General features: G+C 38.8%; 2 protein-coding genes across 2 annotated transcripts; one reads left to right on the top strand and one right to left on the bottom strand.

The window, feature by feature from the left end:
* The first annotated feature begins 591 nt into the window (after positions 1 to 591).
* trim55a (tripartite motif containing 55a) lies at positions 592 to 17142 on the top strand. Its single transcript, XM_036562425.1, has 10 exons — positions 592 to 942; positions 5346 to 5518; positions 6099 to 6282; positions 6434 to 6529; positions 7702 to 7847; positions 8184 to 8271; positions 9477 to 9499; positions 9584 to 9708; positions 13105 to 13427; positions 16354 to 17142. Exons 1-10 carry the CDS (start codon positions 823 to 825, stop codon positions 16450 to 16452), a joined length of 1377 nt encoding a protein of 458 aa, XP_036418318.1. The 5' UTR covers positions 592 to 822; the 3' UTR covers positions 16453 to 17142.
* A 308-nt stretch (positions 17143 to 17450) lies between these two features.
* Positions 17451 to 17915, bottom strand: LOC118801991 (corticoliberin-1). Its single transcript, XM_036562416.1, has one exon. It carries the CDS (start codon positions 17913 to 17915, stop codon positions 17451 to 17453), a length of 465 nt encoding a protein of 154 aa, XP_036418309.1.
* Positions 17916 to 18254: the final 339 nt, after the last annotated feature.

Raw genomic sequence — 18254 nt, 5'->3', positions numbered from 1 at the left:
ATTAAATGAAACACAAGGCAGCCAGATTACTTACTCTTTTAAGCTAAAATACCAACTCGTTAATAAACTTGTAGCTATCTATGGCCGTACTTACATTTACCCAGTGAACTGAATGAAGAAACTGTGGTGTGATGTGAAAGATTATTTTTTAAAATGAAAGATTGCTCACACCCCTCCTATACAAAGTTATCTCACAACATTAATCAGGTCAGTTTTTGTGCTAAATCGACAGATGCCTTTCAACAATAACAATGTAGGCTATTCATTTAAACGGTGTCCTCCTCTGATAAACGCAGTGGCCTTCTACTCTACATGGGTTCCTAACTGTTTAGTTTTGTCCTTTATGCCGTTCCTGCATAGCATCACACTTCACGGAGATTTATGGCCTACAGAAACTCCAAGCGCACAGCATGGAGGTTTTTCCTTATAGTTTTCGATAAGCTCGTTTGTTCCACCTAGGCCTGGCTCCAGAGAGGTTCGCACAGGTCGAGGCAGTAGATCACGCTCCGGGTCTAACAGATGTCATTGACATTTTCATATATGGTCACGTACTCATGACAGCCTTGACGTGCGCGTGCTAAAAACAGACCCCACTCGGGCCGCGCACGCTCCAAGAGGAAAGGCTTCAGTGCTGGGGCGCCACAGGCATCGGCATTCTTCACACAGTTTTATTTCTTTGTCAGAAACTAGTCCGTTGTCGCCGACAACGACAAGTTACAGGTGAAACCAAAAAACAGCCAGAACGCGTTTGTGTGTCTCCGCGCGGCTTACCGTGCGAAGAGTGTGTCTTTGGAGCGCTCGGCCTCAAAAAAGGAAGAAACCATGGACAGCCTGGAGAAGCAGTTGATCTGTCCAATCTGCCTCGAGATGTTCACCAAGCCGGTGGTGATCTTACCGTGCCAGCACAATCTCTGCCGGAAATGTGCCAACGACATATTTCAGGTACCCTATAACGAACCTTTTCGTCTTTCACTGTGTTGAATGATTTTGCAGGTCACTGATGTTGCTGGTTTTACACCAGCACACAGGCTATAGTGTGACAAGCGGTGATGACGTCACACCGGCGACAGCTCTCTCCCTAATTGATGGTAGCTATACGACTGTACGGCTTGAATTAGTACTTGGTCGTGAGCTACTGACCCAATGACTAAATACGAGCTTCATCTCAGACCCTGCTCCGAGGTTTCCATTTTAATCTGAGGACATATTGCATGACTGTCTTCACAATTTGAGTTCACTGAACATTTAACCTCAAACAGTAAGTTAACAGAATCTATTTTACAATTTGTTAGGCAACCAGGTTACTTGCTCTTTTACAAGTTAAAACACCAAATCATTTTTAACTGTGTAGCTACCTAAGGCTGTGCTTGCTGAAAATATTTTTACCTGGTGAACTAAATAAAGAAACTGTGCCATGAGGGGAAAGATTATTTTGAAAATTAAAGATTTCATAAACTGTTTATGCACCTCCTCCAGAAAGTATCACAACATTGCTTAAGTCAGTTTTTGTGCAAAATCAACAGGTGCCTTTCAGCAATAACAGTGCATTCATTTAAACAGTGTTTTCCTTGTGTCCTTGTCTGGGGGCATTCCAACTCAGTGTTTTCCTGTTTCAGGTTATCAAACTCCTCAGGAACTGAATCAGGTGTGCTAGAGCCATGGTAGTTAAGTAAGATGTGCAAGCCCATTTCCAAAAAAGTTTGGAAAGTGGGTATAATGCAAAGAAAAATAGAGAGCAGTGATTTGTAAACAGTCTTTTACAGGTATTAAATTGAAAACAACACAAAGAAGAGTTATTCAACATTTTACTTTACCAACTTTTATTGATTTTTGTAAATATACACTAATTTCAAATTAGACACCTGCAAGACATTCCACGAAATTGAGACAAAGGCAAGATAAGACAGGGAAATTTGTGGAATGATCAAAAACAACTGTTTTGGAATATTCCACACGTAAACAGGCAAAGAGGTAAAAAGTGATGCTATGATGATTTGGTACAAAAGGAGCATTCATGAAAGACTCAGTCACCACTTTGCGAAAAACTGTGTTCCTCAGTATAAGACCACGTTTCTTGTTGCACGATTGCAAGGAATTTAGGGATTCATCATGTACAGTATTAAATCTTGAGAATCTGGATAAATCTGTGTGTAAAGGGCAAGGATAAAAATCAATATTGAATGCCTGTAACTTTTGATTTCTCAGACATTACTGCCTTACAAAAACAACATGCTACTGTAATGATTGTAACCGCATGGGCTCAGGAACACTTGGAAAACCCTTTTTCAGTTAATGTGTGGCTGGATTGGCAAATGCAAGTTAAGACTCTGCTACACAAAGCGGAAGCCACCGATGTCTCTAGGCTAAAGCTCATTTGAGATGGACTAATGCAACATGGAAGCGTGTGCTGTGGTCTGACAAGTTCATCTTTCAAATTGTTTTTGGAAATAATGGACGTGTTTGTTACAACAGCATGGCTTCGTAGTAAGAGAGTGCAGGCCTGCTTGCAGTCCAGACCTGTCATTGAAAATGTGGGTCACATTATGCAGTGCAATATGCAACATCAAAGACTGTTAGCAGCTCAAGTGTTACATATAGAAAAAATGGGAAAAACACATTGCCTAGATAGGTAGCATGTTATAATCCAAAATGCGTTTGTACCCCTCAGCATCAATGGTGCATTCATAGATGTGCAAGTCATCCATGCCTTTGGCACTAACACCGGAGAACACAACATCCATTATTTCCAAAAAGAATTTGAAAGGTGGACTCGTCAGACCACAGCACACATTTTCACCTTGCGTCAGTCCATCTCAAATGAGCTTCAGCTCAGAGAACTCAGTGTTTCTGGATGTCGCTAATACATAGCTTCTTCTTTGCATAGTAGAGTTTTAACTTGAATTTGTAGATGCGGTGAGATGCAACTGAGTGCATTATGGACTGTAGATGGTAAAATCCCTAAATTCCTTGCAATTGTGCATTGAGATACACTGTTCTTAAACTGTTGGACTACTTGCTCACACATTTTTTAACAAAGTCCCAGCTTTCATATATTCTCAGTTTCTACCCAATCATAATAGCATTACCTGTTAACCCAAGGGTGTCCAATCTTAGGGGCCGGTGTGGCTGCAGGTTTTCATTGCAGCAAAGTGGGAGCACTCCTGATCAGTTGTTTAAAAACTGAGACTGACTCATTAAATGAGTGAAATCAGGTGTGCTCTTCTTGTCTGGAATGGAAACCTGCACCCACTCCGGACCTTTGTGGATAAGATTGGACACCCCTGTGTTAAACTATTAACTGGTAACAGGGATAGGTGCTTTTGATCATTCCAGAAACTTGACAATCTTACTTTGTCCCTGTCCCAACTTTCCTGCAATGTGTTACAGCCATTAAATTTGGAGTTAACATATATTGATAAAAATCAATAAAGGTGATAACAGCACAAATATATTTTACCTTTCAATTAAATATCTGTAAAAGACAGTTTAGAAACTGCTTTCTGTTTTTATTTGCATTTTCCCTACTGTCCCAATCTTTTTAGAATTGGGTTTGTATAACACAGAAACTGTGTCAAATGTGTTAAAGTGTAGTATTAAATTAACATAAGCTGTATAAGGTGTGTAGAACAGGGGTCTCTGTGAAGGGCTTGTGTGTTCAGATTTTCATTCTGGTCAAACAGAAAGATTCCAGGTGTTTGATCAGTTGGTCTCAGTCTTCATAAAGTTATATAAGGTGTGTTCCTGCTTGGTTGGAAAAAAAAACCTGCCGCCACCAGCGCTTTGCGGAAAAGATGACCCCTGATATGTAGTATCAGACTGGGATGGCTGAGTAAGCGCAGTGTATATTGATTGGGGCTTTAAGCAGTGTCGTTGTCTCAGCTACTCTGCTGGTACAACGAGCTGAAAGCTCTGAAAAAGCACTCCCTGAAAACATAAAAGCACTACACACACTTTGTTCCTTCTGCTACAAAGAAATCATTACAGAAATCTATGTTGGACAACACACAGCCTTACCAAACAGACATCTCTTTAGGCTCTTGTGCACTAAATAGTGTTTTTGCCACATCCTTGATGGGAAAAGAAGCTTTAAAGAAATGGACTGATCTGTTCTTCTGTTCTTCTGAATCACAATTCTCTTTGTGCTCACCAATAGTACAGACGTAAATCTTCTAAGCTTCTATTAAGTATCTGTGTTATCAGAGCAGTATTCACCTGCTCTACGTCATTATGAAGTGTGTTATATGTTTTAAGTAGTACTTTAATCCAAACACTCAGCAACCACTCATGTTCAGGATCAGTACACTGCCTTTAGTGTTCTAAAATAAACATTTGGAAACTTTTTCTTTTCATTGGTTATGTTTAACCACTATATTAGGTGCACCTAATTTGTGTCTATACTCACTGTTCATTTTTTCAGGTCTGCTTTCCATATAGTTGGACTTTGCAATTCTACAATTACAGAATGTATTCTATCTATTTCTCTGCTTTGTTAACTCCCCTTTAACCCCTTTTAGGACCACCACAGGACCACCACTGAGCAGGTATTATTTGGGTGGTGGATCATTCTCAGTACTGCAGTGACACTGATATGGTGGAGGTTTGTTAGTGGCTGTGGATCACACACAGCAGTGTTGCTGGAGTTTTTAAACAACTCTGTGTCAATGCTGGTCTGAGAATAGTCCACCAACCAAAAATATCCAGCACTCTGTGTCCAGAAAATGACCACTGATAAAGGATTAGAGGGTGACTAACTCAAACTGTGCAGATCAGCTGTTGTCTTTGTCTTTGATCTACAAAGTGGATTAACAAAGTAGGTGTGTCTAATAGAGTGGACACAGTGTTTAAAAACTCCAGCAGCACTGCTGTGTCTGTTCAAATCATACCAGTGCAACACACCACGTCACCATAGCGCAATCCTATAGCGCAACCACCAAGTTGGTGTCACTGCAGTGCTGAGAATGATCCAACACCCAAATGTTACCTGTTCAGTTGTGGTCTTGTGGTGGTCCTGAATATTAATCAACAAAGTAAAGAAAGGCTAACAGATTGCACAGAAAAACAGATGGACTACAGTGTGTAATTGCAGAGCTACCCAATGTACTTATATCATAAGTAGTAACCTGATAAGTGAGTATAGCTACAAGATAACTGTGCCTTATAATATGGCTTGTGAACATTGTTCATAAAGCTGAAGGCAAAATGATACTTTAAACACCAGTATAAATTACCTTTAACATGGCTCTAAGTAGGAACATCAGTAAAAAAAGAGAGATTAGAACAATTACACAAGCAGCATTTATGAATCTATATTTAATGTGTGGGTAATGTGTGTATGCATTTTGCAGGCCTCTAATCCCTATCTGCCGACGCGTGGGGGTTCTACAGTAGGTTCTGGTGGCCGGTTCCGCTGCCCATCCTGCAGGCACGAAGTAGTTCTAGACCGGCATGGTGTGTATGGACTGCAACGAAACTTGCTGGTAGAGAACATCATTGACATGTACAAACAGGAGACCATCAGGTACTGACCACAAACACAACACAGTTTCTATCAGCTCCACCCAGCTAGATGGCTTGTGCCAGATACATTTAGCCAGAGAGCACTCCTCCGAACACTGTTCAGCTCCTGTTAGTAATATCAGAATCAAGAGATTCATCTTAAAATAACACTATACAAAAAAAATCTAAAATTTTCCTGTGCTCCCAAAATGCATGATAATTATCATAAAAGATAAGAAATTAATGGGGATTTTTGGAAGAAAAATTTTGGTTCCATAAAGACTTTTCAGAATTTTTCAGAACTTTTCTCTTCAAAGAATCATTTTTGTAAAGGATTTATGTGACTCAAACTTTTTTTTTTTAATTTTAACGAACCTCTACTTAATGTTCTGTACCAGTTAAAGATTTTTCCTAGAACTGAGAATGAACCATTTAGGAGCCTTTTTGGTTTTTGAAGGTGCAGATTGTGGTGATATTTTAAATATGATAATATGATGCACCTCTAAACTTATTTCTCTCTCTCTCTCTCTCTCTCTCTCTCTCTCTCCCTCTCTCTCTCTCTCTCTCTCTCTTCTCTCTCTCTCTCTCTTTCTCTCTCTCAGCACCAGCAGTAAGGTGGAACCAGAGCAGAAGCCAGGTGTGTTGATGTGCGAGGTACATGAAGATGAGAAGATTAATATTTACTGTGTTACTTGTTCCGCTCCCACCTGCTCTCTGTGCAAAGTGTTTGGAGCTCATCAGAACTGTGAAGTCGCTCCACTCAATAATGTCTACGAGAGTCAGAAGGTAATACGCCACTAGCTCTCCAGTTCTTCCATATGCTCTTCCACTCACACTATTACTTTACAGTTCCATTCTATACTCCTTCACTCCTTCCCTTTACAGTTTTTGCTGTTTTGTCTTTTTGTCTTTTCTGTGTGGTTATGTCTGTGTGCAGTTAGAGATGTCAGAAAGTGTTGCAATGCTAGTAGGAAACAATGACAGAATTCAAGCTATCATAACCCTGCTGGAGGAAAGCTGCAGAACTGTGGAGGTTTGTGTGTCATGCATTTATATAAAGTTTAAAAAGCTGTACATACAAAACAGAAAGCAGTCATTTCCATCTTTATGGCTTGAGCATACAGTAAAGTGGTATATTTGGAGTCCCTTGTCAAATTTTATTCAGGCAGTTTATGTTGCATCACATGTACCATGCCCCAGTCCTGGTGGGCCACTCACTGGAGACTTGAGTGTTCTACCTCATTAAACACACTTGATTCAATTAATCGATTAATTAGCAAAGTCTTTGTGAATGTTACAAGAGTCACGTATTGAAAATACTAATCTCTGCAGAGGTGTGTAATGTTTTGCACTGCAGTTTAATTGAACACTGTAAAAGACAGTTTAGAAACTGCTTTCTGTTTTTATTTGCATTTTCCCTACTCTCCCAACATTTTTAGATTTGGGTATGTATAACACAGAAACTGTGTCAAATGTGTTAAAGTGTAGTAGTAAATTAACATAAGCTCTATAAGGTGTGTTGAACAGGGGTATCTGTGAAGGGCTTGTGTGTTCAGATTTTTATTCTGGTCAAACAGAAAGATTCCACTTCAGAGGAATATATGTTTGTCTGCTAGTACCTAACATATAGGTGTACTTTGAAGGTATACAATTAATGTCTGTAGAATATCACACTGTATCCCTTCTAGTAGCGAACCATGAAATTACAGCTAAGCCTTCAATTTGGGACATAAATGTCAAAACTCTATCAAAACACCCACATCAACAATAACGCTAACTCCTGCAAGCATCCCTAAAGAATTCTAGTAGTTTATTATTACCATTTTTTCCATCGTATCATTAACTATGGAACATGATTAATACTGTAATACTTGCAGGTTTTAATACAAATCAACGCACATGGTTCTATTGAATAAAAATGAACTCAAAATTACAGACATGTATATTTAAGTTCCCAGACATCATTAAGTCTGGTCAACAGTGGTCCTGTGGTGGTCTCTTCCTGCTGATGGTTAAGATAAAAAGAGATGATAAATTGTACAAAGAAAGAGAGAAAGAGAAGAATGAGAGTGAGAGAATGAGGCATACAAAGTGCATCTACATGGTAGATGTACGTGATAAAATGATCAATGAGTGTAGGCATAAGATGTACCTAATAAAATGGCAACTCACTCTGTATACACACCTATGTGTGTTTGTATGTAGGAGAATGGGCGAAGGCAGAAGTCCCATGTGTGTGAGTCGTTTGATCACCTATATGCACTATTGGAGGAGAGAAAAGGAGAGCTAACTCTGAAAATCAGCTCTGAACAGCAAGAGAAACTTGACTACATAAAGGGACTACAGCGCAGGTACACATACACACACACACCACACACACTTTTATGGATAAATTAAGCATTGTTTCCTCAAAATGTGCCTGCTTCCAAATACATAACATGGAGCAATATTTTGGGAGCTGTTTTGCTTTACCCCTAATTAACCAATCTATGTGGAAGATCAAGGCTTCCTATTAGAAATATAATGAGAATATAAGATTACTGATCAATTGTACAAGTGGCTGAGGTTTCATAATTTTTGTACAGTGAGCTATCTCTCTTGATCACACACATACATACACACACACACACACACACACAGAATGTAACACCACACAGTAGACCAATTCAGTGTATTTACCTGTGCAGGTACACAGACCACCTGGACAAAAGTACTAAACTGGTGGAGACAGGAATCCAAACAATGGAGGAACCTGAAATGGCAGTCTTCCTGCAGGTCATACACACACATACACACACACACACACACACACACACACAGACATGTGCTTGTAAGGCTATCTTTGATGGGGTTTTTGACTGAAGTATTTATTATTGAGGCTAAATACTACTATATGTACAATGTACCAACTTGAAATTTTAAGTCAACTCTGTGCATTAGTTTTCTTAATCTAATTGAGAAAGTCTAAAGATTATGTTGAGTTTATTAAAAAAAAAAAAAAAACGTGGTTACCACCTTTAAAGCTGAAATTGCTTCTCCCCCCAATTTAATTATTCTTAATTCCCACCCACAGGCTGGGAGTGTTGCGTGATGGGAGGGGGGTGTTGTAGCCTGTGAGGGTGATGGCTTTTTCCTCTCAACGTAAGGCCATCAACAGGATTAAAACTCACAATATTTTGGTAATTAGGCAGAGAGTTATGCCACTCAGGGACTGCAAGTTTTTAAAAAACAGTGTAAAAACTTGTATTTTTGATAAACTTTTCAGTAGTTTTCTGGCTTTAGAGTGGCGTTAATCATCAGCTTGAATCCTAAAAGCACCTCGGCTCTCTGCAGTCAGGAATCTGAGAGGAGGAAGCAGTCACCCTCTCTGGCTGGGGCCGCTGAGTAATAGGGTGATGGGGGGTAACTACACGGGTGGAGGAACTGAGTAAAAATGCAATGTAATGCTCGTCTTAAACTGTATTTTATAGACCTGACATAGATGCAGTACTAAAATGTCAGTAGATGTTGATAAGATTTTAAAAAAAGCTATGTAGAAGGTTGACCTAAAACTTAACCTAAGACATTTTTGAAATGATTAGCTTTTTTTTTTCCTTGCTTTAATGCAGTAGCACTCAAATGTAATTACATTCATTACGCAATCCATGACTGTGTTCACGACAATACTTTAATAATTTCAATAATTTTATAAAATTTTGATCATTTTTTTTTTTAAATTTTGACAGTATTTCATTTTCTACGTATGTACTTGTAAAAGTACTTGTAAAATGTAAAAGTTCTCAATTCACATGTTTAATAGAATTTCAATGATCTACTGAGTGAAAAATAATTAATATGGAATTACACCAAGTCTTTATCACCGTCATTAACATTAAAGGGGTAACATACAATATGGTAAAGGTATTACATAAATAAACCAGAATCCTCCTAAAGTTATAAATGAAAACACTTATGTCTGTCTTTCTCTCTCTTTCTAACAGACTGCCAAACCTCTGCTACAGAAGTTAGTAAACCCAGATGTACTCAACACTTTACACTTACACTTTTTGAGGGTCCATCTTTTAGAACTTTTTTCCCTTTCTCTCAGGATAGCAGAGAGCAGGAACACCTCTCATTTAGAAAAGTTGGAGCGTGGCTATGAGAATATGGATCACTTCACTGCCAATTTCCAGCCAGAGAGGAGAGCCATCCTCAACATTGATTTCATCAAAGGTATCACTGTGTGAATATTTATAATGCTGTGCAAAGGTCTTAGGCAGTCACAAAAGCTATTTAAAACTATTTAACAAGTCAAATCTAATGGTCTTCATTTCTCAGTATGAACTTGTATACAGTGGAAGAAAATTTTGTTCTTCAGGTCCACAGTGGAACACACAACGGCAGCATACTATGCAGGACTACAGGAAGGATGAATACATGACAATGTGAAACAACTGCAGAATATGTAAAAGTGCTGGTGTGCAGTAATGGTTAATGGATATGTGATCAGTCTATGGTGGATGTTGTAATGGGTCTAGATTAGTCCAGGGCCTGTATTTATGAAGCTCGTCAAAGTAGGAGTAGGAGTAGGAGTGCTAATCTAGGATGAATTCCTGTCAGTACAGTCATAGAAACTAAGAGAATCCTCTGATCCTCATTTCCGAGAAACTTTCTGAGTACAAGCCCTCGTGGATGTTGAGGGGCGTCAGTGTGTTCAGTAATCTGATGGCCTCTGATGGGAGGAAGCTGTTGCAGAGTCTGGTGATGGTGGAACAGATGCTCTGGTACCTTTGCCAGATCGCAGGAGGGTTCAGAGTCCATGAAAGGGGTGGTACTCAAGCAAGCAGTGCTTGTGTCAATGGTGGGTAGAGACAACTCCATAAAAAGCAGAAAGTAGTAGAAAGTAGTAAGGATTGATGGGGCAGTTAGTGTGTTTTTTCCAGTAAAGTCAGTATATAACATTAAAATTAATACAACTAAATATGTAGAATGTTTTTTTTTAACATTGTTAATGTGTTGGTTAGAATATACGTAGTTAGGAGAAGAACCTTGGGTTCAGTTATTACATGTATTTATTAAATTCCATCAGCAGCACACCTGATTTAATAATAATAATAATAATAGTAGTAGATGTTTCATTTATGTAGTGCCTTTTTCACACCCAAGGTCGCTTTTCAAATAAAATTACATTTAGAGCAAAAGAAAGAAAGGAAAGCACTAAAGACAGGTAGGATTTAAGATGTGTCTTAAAAGTTGAGACACAGGTAAGGTAACAGAGACTCTGAGGAAGTGAGTTCCAAAGTTTTGGAGCTGTAACACTGTACACATTACTACCGACTGAGGACAGTCTGAACCAGGGCACTTTGAGCAAACCCGTACTAGAAGTGTACGGGCTGGGGTGTAAGGGTGGAGAAGTGCTGTGTATGAAGGGACAAGTGAATGTATGGCTTTGAAGGTTATGAGAATTATTTTGTATTGTATATGGGGAGAGACAGGTAACCAATGCAGTTTGTAGAGAATAGATGTAATGTGTGCAGAGTGTTTTGTTTGAGTGAGAAATGCTGAGTTTTGAACATACTGTAATTTAGTGAGGAGACCAGAAAGAAAGGCATTACAATAATCATTTCTGGATCATTGTTACTGAGCATGGGATGTAGTTTGGAAAATGTTACAGAAGGGATAGAAGGTGGTTTTAATAAGTAAGTTGATATGATAATCAAATGAAAGGGAGGAATCAAAGATGACACCAAGATTACTAACGGTTTCTGATGGTTTTACATGTACTCCATCAATGTCAAAGCTTATATCAGAGTGAGTACTAGTAAATGTTTTGGGGGCAATTATTAGGACATCAGTCTTATCAGAATTAAGCTTAAGGAAATTAGAGCACATCCAACTCTTCCTATCACGGATACAGGCAGTTAGAGAGGGAGGGGGCAAGGGAATAGAGGGGCTGAACCTGATATAGATCTGTGTATCATCAGCGTAACAATGAAAACTGAATCCATGTTGATGAATTAAATGGCCAAGTGGGAGCATGTACATTATGAGGAGAGGGCCAAGAACAGAACCTTGGGGAACACCTTGAGTAACGTTAGCAGTAGGGGATTTATATTATTTGCTAGTGATAAACTGTTGTCTGTCAGTGAGGTAGGAAATAACCAGGAAAGAGCAGTACCCAAAAGCAGAACTGAGATCTAGGAGAAGAAGAATACTAATTGCTCCAGAATTTGAAGCATCTAGAAGGTCATTAACAAATCTAAGTAAAACTGTCTCTGTATTATGACATAAATGGAAACCAGACTGTAACAATTTTTTTAATGCTAGATGTGTGGAAATGTAGCTCACCAACTTTTTCCAGTAGTCTAGCTGTGAAAGGGAGATTACAAAATGGTAATTCAAGTAAATTTAAATTTATGATAGACAACTTTGCAGAAATCCAGGTCAAAGTCCCATGAACGAGTCAAGGGACACAGTGGTAGGACAAACTCCATAAAAACATAAGAAAGAAACCTTGCAAGGAACCAAGACTCAAAAGGGGACTGAGAAAGTTGAGACTGGATAGCAAAATTTAAATTCTTTTTTCAAATATTTTTAAAATATCTTTTTCAAATATTTTTAAAATATCTTTTTCAAATATTTTTAAAATATCTTTTTCAAATATTTTCAAGTGTGAGAATGATGAGAATCACAAGCAAAGAAATGAGGCAAGCCCAGGCATTAAAGTGAAGCACTTAAATCAACCAGTGAAAACCAGAAGCTAATGTTAGAAGTTTACCAAAGACTTTATCTGACTAAAATCCTTATGCTTTGGGTGAGTATTATTTTCACAAGTTGAAATTTTGGGGTTTGGGACAGCCATCTCCCAGTAGAAAGTACGCTGTAAATGAGGATTTTGTATGTATTTAGCTTATTATTATCTCAGTTAATGCATTGGGTTTAAAAACATGATAGCAATCTTTGTGTCTAAGATCTAAATACCTAAATGTTTTTAAATAGTTTTTTTATTTATTTGTTTATTTTTTTAAAGTTTGAACCAATTTGGTAGAATGGTCCATTTGGCCATTTGACGTGTCTGCTACATAGAGATTTAAGCCATTTCCTCCTGGTTAGTGGCTACCTACATGTCATCTCAGAACTTCAGAGTATCAGTCAAATATCATATGTCAAAAAATCAGAGTGTCTGATGTATGTAATGTGAACTGACAGTGACGTGTGATGCCTCAGTGCTTGTTTGAAAGGAGTGAAATACAGCTCTAAGTCTCTTGCACAGACAGATGGCTTATTTCCTCCCTACTTCTGTTTGCTTCTTTAAACTTGTCTCTGTCTGGAATTTCTGCAAATATAACTGTTCAATTCAACTTAGTTAATTTTATTTGTTTGGCTTTTTTATACAGCAGGCATTTTCACAATATACCTTTTCAGGAATCTGGGCCTAGACCCCTAATGTTCAAGCAGAGGATAGTAATGTGAAGGAAAGACTTACTATGAGCATAATTGTATAATATCTTGCTCATGCACAGAGTTTTCTAAAATGAAGGCTTAAAATACAAATACAAAGCAAACCATCATTAAGGTGTTTGTATTTGATTTAACAGAAAGGTTACTCTGTGCATCTCTCTTTTGCAGAAGAGGATGAGGCAGAGGATGACGATGACGATGATGATGATGATGATGATGAAGATGATGGGCAGGGCAGGTCTCAAAGTCAGGCATCTGGAGGAGTAAACCCCACCCCTGTCCAGCAGAAACCTATCCTCTCTCCAGACTCCATACCACCAGTACCCAGCACATCTGCACAGATACCACCTCCAGGTCCTGCCCAAACACTAAATATCAGCCCTACTCCAGGTCCTGCACAAACAACAAACATCAATACAGCACAGAATACACCATTGGCCACACCCGCTCCAAGCTCGGCCCACAACCCTCCAGCCACTACAACCACAGAGGTAAGCTAGTAGTAATCAAATGCATTGCTGCATCCAAAACACATCAACAAATGCACACACCAGCAACTACAGTACTACGGAAAAATCAGAAACCACCCTACATTGACTTAATTTCTACTCTAATCAGCCATAAACTACTTGCACATGGAAGTGAAAATAGGTGAAAAAACAGGAGTTTCCGAAACTGAAGTTAAAAAAAATCAGTAAGATATAAATAATTATATATATGAATGTGAAACCAAGGCCTGGTAGACCACCAAAGCTGTCACCATCAGATAAACAGTACTTAAAACTTTTATCTTTGAGAGAGAGGAGAAACTCAAGCTCCTCTCTTGCTCCTGATCTGACAAAGCCCACAGGTGTTTCTGTGAATCATTCCACTGTGAGAACACAACTCAAGTCTGAAAGGATGTATAGCTATCAAGAAGCCGTTAACAAGAATAGGAAATTGATGATTAAAAGGTAAAAAAAAAATGCAAATCAAACAAAGAAACTGCTTAGGTGTTCTTCAAGCAATGGAGTAACCACCCCAGAGTTCAGCCCTCAACATCACTGAATGTGATTACTGTAAGAAGCAGAATATACAACCAATTTCTAAGAATGAACTTTGGAGGTAGAAGCTGTAAGGGTGGACTCACTAAAGAAATGTGATATTATATGTAGATCTGAGGCTTCTATGTAAGACCCAGGAACTTACGTGTGACTTAGGACACTAATATTATGATATTGGGTAGGAAGATGTTGGAATCTGAACTGTATGGAACAAAAAAACACTGGAGAGTGGTATGCACAGGTAAGCTTGTGGACAATGATCTCCTCTTTATAGCATTTCTATATACGCTAGAATGCACTCACACACTCAAAAGTCACCCAGCCAGTGAGATCATTGTTCTTCTATCTTTAAGAGACTGTCCATGATCAGTTCATTAAATCATATCCTAAATTCGTTGTGTTGATATCTAGACATAACTTTATCATAGTTCACACCACGTCTACGTAAATGTTATGTGCTCGTGGTATGCTTTTAGGACATGCTACGTTACATGATACGATTAAGCAGTTAACATCCTACCATGCTCTTTGGCATGTGTAAAAATGCTGAGGAGGTCTAGATGACCTCAATTTTGGATCAAGATGGCAAGTCACTTAGTCACAAAGACTAGCTAATGTTTCATTAGGGACATTATCTAAAGTGACTTGATCTGCATTTACATCTGTGGGGAAAATGATAGTAAATAGGGTTGAAATTGTGGTTGGAAGCACACATTCAGTGATGGATTTTTGTGCATTTTTGTGATGTGAAGGGAAAATCAGAAGAGCTACTGTTCCTCAGGTAACAAAGAATGTTAAAATGTCAAAGCAAGAACAGCCTGTTGATGATTACATAGGGAGGGATATTATAGTAGAGTTGCAGTGCATGAGCCATTCATTACAAAGATAAACGACAGATAAAAGCACAAGTTTAGTGTTGCAAAAAACCCTAGGCACTGGTCAACATAGATGTGGATGAAGTGATATAGTCAGATAAATCAACTTTTACCATATACTCAACAAGTGGGTGAGTGCATGTGTGGTGTACACCCAGAGAACGATTCAGGTTATACTGAGGGATCAGCTCATGCAGCCTGTGGAAAGCGACTGCGGTGGATGGCTCTCAAATTGCAGCAGTCTTACTTCTGTGAGATTAACATGACCTATGTAGTCATGACATCCTGGTGCCTCTGATGCAGTTAAAATAGAATTCCACTGATTTTTGTTTGATGTGAAATGCTCAATTCTAAAGAAACTTACCAAGTCATAGTTTAAGATCTCTAAAAGCTCCCTCGTGGGAAATTGTTACAGGTAATGGTAATGAAAACCTTGCCTGATGCCTGAGACAATAATGGTTATATTTTCTTCGTTGATATTGTGACCCTCGATTCCGGTCTCCACTATTGTAAAGAAAATTGGTACGTTTGTCTAGAATGGAGCATTTCACATCAAACCACACTAAATGATTTTGTTTACATCTCATAGATTGAATGAGAAGTTTTGAAAAATCAGTGGAATTCCCCATTAAGCGAGACAAAAAAATTTAACTGCATGCGTTACATCAAACCAGCTGAGCAAGCTTAATGCTTGACCTGCTCTCTTTGAGTCTAAGCAACTTAGCAACTTAACTATTGAAGGAATGCCAACCTAGCAAGCATAAATGAGTGAGCAAGCTGGCTCACGTGCCTGTTTGTTGTTTGTTAGTTCATTCGTTCATTTGTCCAACATTTATTTTCAAACCGGGCAACAGCCCAGCTTAACACTGTGACATGTATAAAAAGTGTAACAGAAAGGTGCTTAGAACCTGAACATTTAAAGTACACAGTAATTTTTTCCAGTTCTATCAAACTCTGTGTGAAGCTTCAGAGTTCTGGCTCATCTTACGTTATTTTTTTCCAGTCTTTAGTCCTCCTTCTCCAGCCTTTCTTTTTAATCCTTCACTATTTTAGCCTTCATAAATCTTAAACTCCATACAGTGTTTTAACTAGAAACTTCTACATCTGATGGACTTTCCGATTTTCATTTGTGTTAATAGTAATTTCACTTAGATACCGTCCTTCTGTTTGTTTAGTTAAAATGTAAATATGGACAGTAGAGGAATTTAGAAGGTCATGTTAAAAAGATAACCCAATAACACTTTATAGTCAGTCATTAAAAAACACAAACCAGTAAATTGCAAACCATTGTTACACAGGTACAAACCTCGACAATTAGCTGATTTCATGTGGCTAAACGTCATTGTAAATTGCTTTTTAATAACAGTCTATTATTAACAGTTTAATAACAGCCTATTATTAACAGTCTCTCTCTTGCTCGCTTTTTTTCCTCCCTCCCTCCCTCTCTCTCTCTCTCTCTCTCTCTATCTCCTCTCTCTCTCTCTCTCTCTCTCTCTCAGGCCTCCTCCAATCCTGCTGGTGCAGTTAGTTCTCAGAGCACAGATGAAGGACCACCCCGTCATGTTTTCTCCTTTTCCTGGCTCAATACACCCAAATAACATAACCTGACTGCCGGCCTGCCCAGGCTAGATAGACTCTCTCAAGTTCTGCTTTGTTACTGGAAAATCAGTGGAGACAATGTGACAGATTTTCTTTATGACTTTATTGTGTGTGTCTTTAATTTTTTTCCCTCAAATGAAGCTACACCATGTGTGCACATAAGAATGTGCCAGTAAAATATTATATTTCAAAAGGAAGAAGAGTGTATATTTTATTACTATTATAATTATTATTATTATTATTATTATGTATCCAGTGGGGTCCAAAAATGTGAGACTACTAGTGAAGATGCTTCTATTCTGCTATACTTTCTAATATAGTACAATGCTTTTTATATGATCAGCGTAACATTTAAGTGAAAAGTAGAACCTTTTTAAATTCTATGCATTCATGCATTTCAGAATTTCTTAGTATTTGGTATGTCTCCCTTTTGTTTCAGTGACAGTGTGCACTCAAGCTGGGCTCCACAAGTTTGTGCAAAAGCCAGATCCACCCAAGAGATTTATCTCTTCCACTGATTATAAGCTTCAGTGGAAGAGATAAGACTTATTGAATATTTCTTCTTCATTTTATTGATCATAGTTTTTTGCTTTGTTTGAATTGCTTTGTTTGAACTCTAAAACTTGCTCTTGTTTATTTCCAGGTTGAATTGAAAAAAATCCACATTTTCAGTGTGGTCTCAAACCCACTTGGACCCTACTTATATATATATATATATATATATATATATATATATAAAATATTGCAAGTGGATTAATAACCGTTCAGAAACATACGACTGATCTTGTCAAATAAAAGAAAATGAACATGTCTACTTTTTAAAAACTGTTTATTTAACAACTTTTTTAACAAATAAACATATCTCACTGTACTGTAATCACTGTCACCCAACACACGCGACTAAACGTGGCCTAATGCTACGTATGAAAAGAAGTTACAGGCTTCCACAGATCAGTAGCAGAGTGGTGTAAAAGTTTTGAGGGGGAATGTGTAGCTTCTATTTGCCAAAGATGTCCATCATTTTGCGGTTGTTGCTCGCCTGCTGAGCTAACCGCTCGGCTCGCGCCATCTGCAGCACCTCGCGCAGCAGGTGAAACGTCAGGTCCAGTGAGATGGGTGCTTCGTCGGAGCGACGCTCGCGCTCGGTCGCGCTGTCCGTTAACGCGTTTCCTGCCTCAGCGACCCGCCCTCGCAGCAGCCCGCGCGTGAGCTGCAGCTGGAGCGCGCACTTTCCGGCGCTCGCGCGTGGCGAGCCGCTTTGCGGGGAGAGCCGCGCGCTCCGCTGTGGGCCGTCCAGCCTGATGAAGTACTCCTCTCCCACGCGCATGAGAATCGGCAGAACCGGCGGCTGCAGTTCCGGTAACGTAGAAAAACCGCCGCTCGTGTCTATTGCTTTGCATTCGTTACGCGGGAGAAAGCCTCCCAATAGAGCCGCCGCCGCGAGCAGCACGTGCAGCTTCATTTAGGATCCGCGGCTATCTGGAAAGGAAACTGAATTACTGACCATCACAGAGGACCACCAGCGACGGCTGAACATGATAAGAATGAAATTAGTAAAGATATAAGAAAAAAACGGGACCATCCTCACTTTCCCCTTTCTGCTTTTCAGTGACAATGATCAAAACAATCAGCTGAATAAAAAGGATAAGGAAAAAAGAAATATCTACTTGCATTACAGAAAGTTAAACTGTTTCTTTTTTGATCCAAAGCACCACTCTGCTGATTAAACCAGGTTTCTCTTTCTAACACTTAAAATTAAGGTCTGTATAAACGCTATTTCTCTCTAACAAATATTTAGTAA

The sequence above is a fragment of the Colossoma macropomum genome, unplaced genomic scaffold, assembly GCF_904425465.1.
Source record: "Colossoma macropomum unplaced genomic scaffold, Colossoma_macropomum, whole genome shotgun sequence".
Taxonomy (NCBI): Eukaryota; Metazoa; Chordata; class Actinopteri; order Characiformes; family Serrasalmidae; genus Colossoma; species Colossoma macropomum.
The sequence above is the reverse complement of the archived record's forward strand: the minus strand, read 5'-3'. Positions and strand labels throughout refer to the sequence as shown.